Source organism: Lipomyces doorenjongii (assembly GCF_038497915.1).
Source record: "Lipomyces doorenjongii strain NRRL Y-27504 unplaced genomic scaffold V1508scaffold_212, whole genome shotgun sequence".
Lineage (NCBI taxonomy): Eukaryota > Fungi > Ascomycota > Lipomycetes > Lipomycetales > Lipomycetaceae > Lipomyces > Lipomyces doorenjongii.
Window position 1 is genome coordinate 1 of NW_027118279.1, and position 7027 is coordinate 7027.

A 7027-nucleotide genomic window follows, 5' to 3' on the forward strand; every position below is an offset into this window, starting at 1 on the left:
AGAGTTGATATTTTGTGAGCCGCTCGCTTGGGTGGTCCGCTCGCTTGCCGATCACGTTAGTGCAGATACTACTCGAGTTTTCACTGTTTGTGGGTAGTGACACTCATTTTCGGGCTGTCTGGTACCTAACCAATGCCTATATCCGGCATTGTAATGTATGTAATATACGTATTCCATTTGGGCACGAAATAAGCATTTCGTGTTGTGGGCGTTGGGCGGGTGTCTACACCTACCAGTTGTCCCCCTTATGGGAGAGCATTGAAAAAGCAATCAATTACACTCGTTACTAGTTACGCTCGCAAGAGCTTTAGTGACCAGCAATTTTTCAACTAGAGACCCCCAATTTTTTTTTTGATCAATATTAAACTCCCAACCGGACATCACCTAAAATTCTTAATTTGGAATTTGTGTACAGACAGTAGAGTATACTCTGTGTATTCCTCAACGTACTTTGGTAACCGGGATAAAAAGATCCGCGATCATTATAGGTCAGTCTCTAGATTTATTGTGGATAACTGGGTTAGTGATACTTCACTAAATGGAGGCTCTATAGACACCTAGACTTCTCCCTACGAATATTTTGTAGTGTACCGCCATGGACACTAAATACGACCGAAGCATGGACTTTTTATCGAACGCTTCAACGATCTTGTCATCTATCCCCGCGATCATCAAACAACAGACTTTGCTTGACTCTTGGGAAGAAGATTTCGCACGCTTAGTAAGAAATAGGTCGGCCATTCTTCGCACGGCCGTCACTCTAGGAGAAAGTCAGTTTAGGGAAGCAGAGCATGCTGAGGAAGAGAAGTCATTGCCCGAGGATAAGAGGTGGAAGTCGAATTCACAGCTGAAGTGGATCGAACTGAGAAATATTGGAAGGCACGCAGCTCGGAAAGGACGACCGCGCGAGCTAGTGATTTCACGCCTGCATTAATGTTCTCACGACGAGGATACTGAATTGTTCCGACGGACAGGACTGCAGCGGAACAAGAAGCGCCAGTGGTTGCAATTCTGGCACAAAGGACAGTACTATATAAAACCACCCGTCCCCTCATTGTGTTGTTCTCTTTGTCACGTCTTTCGCATAGCATCTGAGGTCTCTGTGCATTGATCAAGAATACTGCCATACACTTTGTTTCTGCTCCGCTAGTCACGATGGGCTCGCTCTACCCCAAACTCCAGACTTCAAGTCTCTGCTTGCCCAGTTGACTATCAGAGAGAAGGCTCTGCTGTTATCTGGTGGAAGCCAATGGGTTACTCACTCCGTGCCAAGGCTGTGTATACCAGAGATGAAGCTCAGTGATGGGCCCAATGGAGCGCGCGGCGGAACGTTCGACCATGGAAAGCCAGCTGCGTGCGTATCTCTTGCTGCTAGCTGGGACTCAGAGCTCGCGGTACGCATCGGGAAAGGCATGGCCGAAGATGCAACGACCAATGGCGTCCGACTATTGTAAGTACACTTCTTCAGTGTCACATAAGAACTGCAACTAAGTATGTTAGGCTAGGGCCAACTGTCTGTCTTCACCGTCGCCCAACCGGTGGGCGGAATTTCGAATCTTTCTCAGAAGATCCTTTCTTAACCGGCAAGCTGGCAAGCAAATACATCGAAGGACTACAGTCGAAAGGTATAGGAGCCGCGGTCAAACATTTTGCCGCCAACGAACAAGAAACCCATCGATTTACGATCGACAGGCACGTCAGCGAAAGAGCTCTAAGGGAGATTTATCTCAAGCCATTTGAGATTGCAGTCAAGGCAGCAGATCCATGGGCTATCATGACAAGCTATAACCTGCTTAATGGGTCGTACGTTGATGAGAACAAGCATCTCCTCACAGGATTGCTGCGAGAGCAATGGGGTGGTTTTCAAGGACTGATTATGAGCGACTGGGGTTCAGTGCATTCGACTTCAGCATCATTGAATGCAGGACACGACCTTGAGATGCCAGGACCAGGCTATTATACCCGGCGAAGATTGCCCATCCTATGCAGGTTGGCGAGCTCAACGAGGAGACATTGGATGATCGTGTCATGGCTGTTTTGAAACTTCTCGACAGAGCCGGTTGTTTCCAGAACCCATTATCCCTCCTGAGTCTAGCATCGATCGTCCTGAACATCGCCAACTTATCCGTCAAGCAGGTGCGGACGGGATGGTGTTGCTTAAGAATAGTGGCATCTTGCCATTGAAGGAAAATGAGCTGAAGTCGATAGCGTTGCTCGGCTTTGCTAAGGAGTACCTGGGACATGGAGGAGGGTCCGCTGCGGTCAACAGCCAACGAAAAATCACACCATTTAAAGCTTTTCCGGAGGCTCTTAAGGGGGATGTCGAGCTCAGATATGCAGAAGGTGCTCGCACATGGCGCATCTTTCCACCCCTCCAGAAGTATGATGACGAAAAACAACCCGGCCACACTATGCGGGTATTCTCGTCTGATTCTCCGGAACAATGTACGACGTCTAGGATCTACAAGCTGTGGTATCAATCAGTTGGCGTTCCAGGCATTAAGCGCATAACAGTGACAGGCACATTTCGTCCAAGAGCCAGCGCAAGCATTATATCAGTTTCAATTCGATGGGAAACCCAGCGGTTTATATTAAACGACGAAAAAGTTTTCGAGGACATGCGCCCAACAGCGGACCTTATAGCGAGGAACAAGATCGGTATGATTTTGTAGCCGGTCAATAATATCTCATTCGGCTGGAGTCGAAGCCAAATAGCGACGAGACATTTCCATTGAAGCATTTTACCCTGCCGAACAACATCGGATTTCATTTCGGCTTCGTCTATCAGGACGATTTTGAGGAAAAGCTACTTGCATTTCACGGGGCTCAGACATCGCAATTGTTTTCGTCGGTCATCAACCCGCATGGGAAACTGAGGTTGTGATAGGGACTATATGGACCTGCCGCGCGACGAGTCCCTGGACAAGCTGGTCTCAGTGGTCGCGTCAGCCAATTCAAGACCAGTGTTGTTAACTCGACCGGGTTGCCGATCACCAACAAAAGTCAAGCTGCAGAGCGGAGAGAGGTACAAGGCAGTCATGAAGATTGACAGACAAAGTGTGTGCTATTGGCATGAGGAAAAGGGCAGATGGGTGGCGGAGGCAGGAGAATACCAGATTTATGTTGGGATGTTTAGCGTGGACATCCATGCTGAGAAGGTAATGGAGGTTGTCGAGACGTTCGAACTTGATGCCTAGAAGCCTATATGAGTATCAACTTGCACGGCATCTGAATGGGCAAAATGGGATGTGAGAGAATAGTTGTAACTGACGTGCAAAGCCCAGGGTGCAAATGATCTTTAGATGCGTGGCTGAATGGAACGTGCTATCAAGATTGTGGGCATAAGCCGCCAGAATCCTGCCCAGCAGAGGTTTGCATACCTAGAAAACTGTAAAAGAAGCAAGCATTCCTTATCCCCTATACATACACCCCCAATTGACCAGGGTAACCGCTTCAAACACGGCCATCACGGTGTCCTGGTGCCAAAAGACCGGGTCCGGCTTACCCTGAAAACATCACCAAACATTTGGGTTGGTGAAATTCATAGAAGTGGTAGCATCGGAATCAGACAAATCAGCCGGTTCGGATGGTATATTAATTTCTATTGGTTTTGACGTGGAAGCGACACAGTGAGCGACCGCAACTACTGCGTGGGGGGTCAGGTTAGGGCTATACATATTATGCATGGCCTGCTGTCTGTAGGTTCTTAGGTGCTTGCACATAGTTAAGCGCCGCGTTACCCTGCCGTTACCCTGTCATAAAAAGTGTGCCAGCGACGTGTCCGCAAGTAAAAAAAGCGCGACTGTCCAGGTGCGGCTCGAGCCTCCGCGGCTGACGTCACACAGTGAGTCGCGGTTCCGGGGGCGTCTCCCAAGAGGTGTTTTCAATCAGAAGCAGAGCAGTCCGAATCCAAATCGCCAGACTACTGCCCATGATCGTCGTTTCAATACAATGTCGTTCATACAGCTCGTCAACCGGTCTGAAGTGCTGAGTACACTTGGACATCCGGCCGCTCAGATCGCTCAGTCGTCTGATATCAGTGCATCACTTTCCAACTTTAATTATGAACGCGATCGGCGATGACGTAGGCTCTTATCAATCACAGGATGTGATCAAGTACCCCACCAGCATGTACATTAGCTAAGGGCCGACAATGAGAGCCGCTGAGGTCGTGTTGGCTGTTGGAGCATTACACCAATGTACTCTTATGGCAGATTCTGAATTATTGGCCACTGTGAGACGGCCCCTCTCTCCAGACACTCAAATCGAGATACGGGCAAGCAGATCCGAATACCAGATTGTGCAAGACCTCCTCGAAGAAGAGGGCGTGCAGTACGTACATATTACTATATTCTAGCATTGTAGCCCGTTACCTGAAGTCGCTGACATAAATTTTAGGTACCCTAGACTTCAGTATGATGGTGCTCGAAAAGTGGCGATCGTTTCTGCTGCCCGCACTCCGCTTCATGGTGAAATGGTGGGTCAGTTACTCCGCCAGATTACTCGTGCAGTCGACAAGACGCCAGGGCTCCATGAAAACATTAAAGATGGCCTTTCTATTGCGAACGACATGAGAAATACCGAGGACACCGGTGACACATCGACAACAAGGAATTGGGATGGTGCCCTGCGGTATCTCACCGAGGAAGAGACGGGACCGAGTCACACTTTGATGATTGCTGTCGAAGTAGGTCTGGCACAGACCCACGCGAGCCTGAGAGCCGCAATTTCATTTTCAGTTTGTGCGCTCCGCTGCCGAGTTGGAATTGCAATGTGTATCACTGAAGGGAACCGTGGCACACGGCCATCACCGAAATACTACACTACACCTGAGGAGAAGAGGGCTGCAGTACAAGAGGCCGAGCACGTCCTACGGTCTCAACGGCGGGCCTATCCATTTGGACCGTTGAAAATCGGGGAAGATACCTGGTTTGGAAAGATTACGTCTGTAGTTCTTGAGACTTACCGCCTGGAAGGTGAGACTAGCCCCCCAGATACTCTCCTCGACCCTACTCAGTCATTTGTATGTACTAAGCAAGCAACATACGGGGAAACTTCCAGCTAATGTGCGAGTATGTAGACGATTGTCCATGATGGGCGTTTTGCTGGGGGTGAAGTTCCGTCAAACCTGGCGGAAATCACCCTTGGGGATTGCATCCCCACGCATATATTGAGCGGTAATAATATTGAAGCCACTCCGGTTAATTTCTTCCATCGGGACTGGTTCGAACGCAGTTTTTGCTCTGCCATGGTCCAAACTGCCATGGAGCGTATCAAGGATAAGTATCAAGTTCAACGTGTCTAGATGTGGTGCTGTCTCAGCTTCAGATATTCACATGCAGCACATTATATCAATGTAATTCAGTGTGTATTATAGTACTGGTGGACCATATGGTGCCTGATACATTCATACCTGTCAGCGTGTTTCGTACCCGTCCTTGGCAAGTTCCTCCAGTTTTGGCTGCAATCTGTGAGAAAATGCATGGCATTAAACTGTATACTATAATCCAGTGATTTATATTCGACGATACGCGAACAACTGTCTACAACTATCTACGCAAATGCCCACAAATAAAAATTAAAATAGAAAAATGTTTACCACATTAACCTTTAGATATCTCATTATAAAATTTTATATTTAAATTCAAAATAATGGTCGTGAATGATTCCGGTAATGCTGGGTAGCCTGCGCCGGACGAGAGAGCAGGACCAGATGCCTGATAGGCCACGGCGGAGCTTAAATAGGCGTACTGCCTGGCTCCATAAGCAATCTTCTTCAGACTGGGGTAAGTACAGCCAGCGAATATTCTTTTCCCTTTAGCTCCGAATAATTAAAACTAACCATGGATCGGATTTTAATGCGCCCGACGTAGTAAAAATTAGTTTTGGTCCCGTCTCCGAGCCACTGTCATAGCAGTATCGCACAAATCCGATTCATCACAACTCGCTAATTTGTGTCTATTCTAACCCTCTAAACAAGCCAAGGTCTCAGCAAATAACGTATGATGGTAATGGGACCTATATGTTATTCCTAATCGAGAGAATGAACGGGTCGTCGGGCCCACAATATCGCATCCCGACAGTCTCGCACTTTTGAGCGGAATTGTCGACACCGAGTGCACATTCTAGGACATTTACGACGCTTACGGTACGTAGGACTGGACCCGATATCGCCAGAAGAAAATTCCTGGCGATAATTTAGGCGATACGATATGCGATATTGAAGTTGAATATCGTATCGTATCGCCGAGATTCTCATCACGGTAAATAAAGGGCGTTGAGATGGAAAGACTAAGTAATTACTCAATTAAGTGCACGCCAAAAGTCCCCAGCAAAGATATTTTGTGAGTTACAGAGATTATATTCAACAAATTCTGCTGCTCCTGGCCAACCCCTAACCCTAATTTTGGCCTCGAACAAGCTGAGTCCGAGGATGGCGAGATCCAAGCCACTAGGACACACCCAGTTCCGGGGTCGCGTACTCGACTGTGAGCACGGGGATAGGAACGGTGTTAGAATTTATCTCTGCAATGTTTTGTTTTGCTTTTCCATTGAGGTTTTTGTTGTCAGGAGAATGTTCTCTAACGCCTTTGTCCAAAATATTCCAAGGAACAGTTTTAGGTTTTAACTCCGAATATTTTATATTTGTATTCCCTATGGGTTTTTGTTTTGCGTGACGATTTTCTCTACCACCATTATGTTCAATGTGTAGAGCACTCTAGCCTACGATCGTAGATTCTGGAAGATTCCAATTGTGTTCCTAGAAGGTTCCAGAAGACCAAGTCCCAAGTATATATAGAGCCTCTTGGAGCTAACTAATGACTACTGTATGGAAGATTGATTATTTTTCAATGGTCTCCCATAAGGGGGACAACTGGTAAGTGTAGACACCCTGTACATATAACTGTGCTGCATGGGCCCATGAAAAAAAAATGCCGACCGGCGGGTTAGGGAGTGTCCGACCGTGACTGCCAGATACGGAAGTAGGGGTGCCACGCGCATTGCAGCCAGAAGGCTTAGCCACAGC

At 47.6% G+C, this 7027-nt stretch overlaps 3 protein-coding genes across 3 annotated transcripts; all 3 read left to right on the forward strand.

The window, feature by feature from the left end:
- Positions 1 to 1289: 1289 nt before the first annotated feature.
- V1508DRAFT_401212 (glycosyl hydrolase family 3 N terminal domain-containing protein) lies at positions 1290 to 2672 on the forward strand (the record flags this gene model as incomplete). The annotated part of the gene is made up of 3 exons (XM_066938398.1): positions 1290 to 1450; positions 1501 to 1993; positions 2055 to 2672. The coding sequence occupies 3 exons, from the start codon at positions 1290 to 1292 to the stop codon at positions 2670 to 2672; spliced, it is 1272 nt and encodes a 423-aa protein (XP_066792000.1).
- A 305-nt stretch (positions 2673 to 2977) lies between these two features.
- V1508DRAFT_429176 (uncharacterized protein) lies at positions 2978 to 3587 on the forward strand. The gene has a single exon (XM_066941867.1). The coding sequence runs from the start codon at positions 3039 to 3041 to the stop codon at positions 3195 to 3197; it is 159 nt and encodes a 52-aa protein (XP_066792001.1). The 5' UTR covers positions 2978 to 3038; the 3' UTR covers positions 3198 to 3587.
- A 620-nt stretch (positions 3588 to 4207) lies between these two features.
- V1508DRAFT_362563 (uncharacterized protein) lies at positions 4208 to 5305 on the forward strand (the record flags this gene model as incomplete). Its single annotated transcript, XM_066937238.1, has 3 exons — positions 4208 to 4332; positions 4399 to 5023; positions 5081 to 5305. The coding sequence occupies 3 exons, from the start codon at positions 4208 to 4210 to the stop codon at positions 5303 to 5305; spliced, it is 975 nt and encodes a 324-aa protein (XP_066792002.1).
- Positions 5306 to 7027: the final 1722 nt, after the last annotated feature.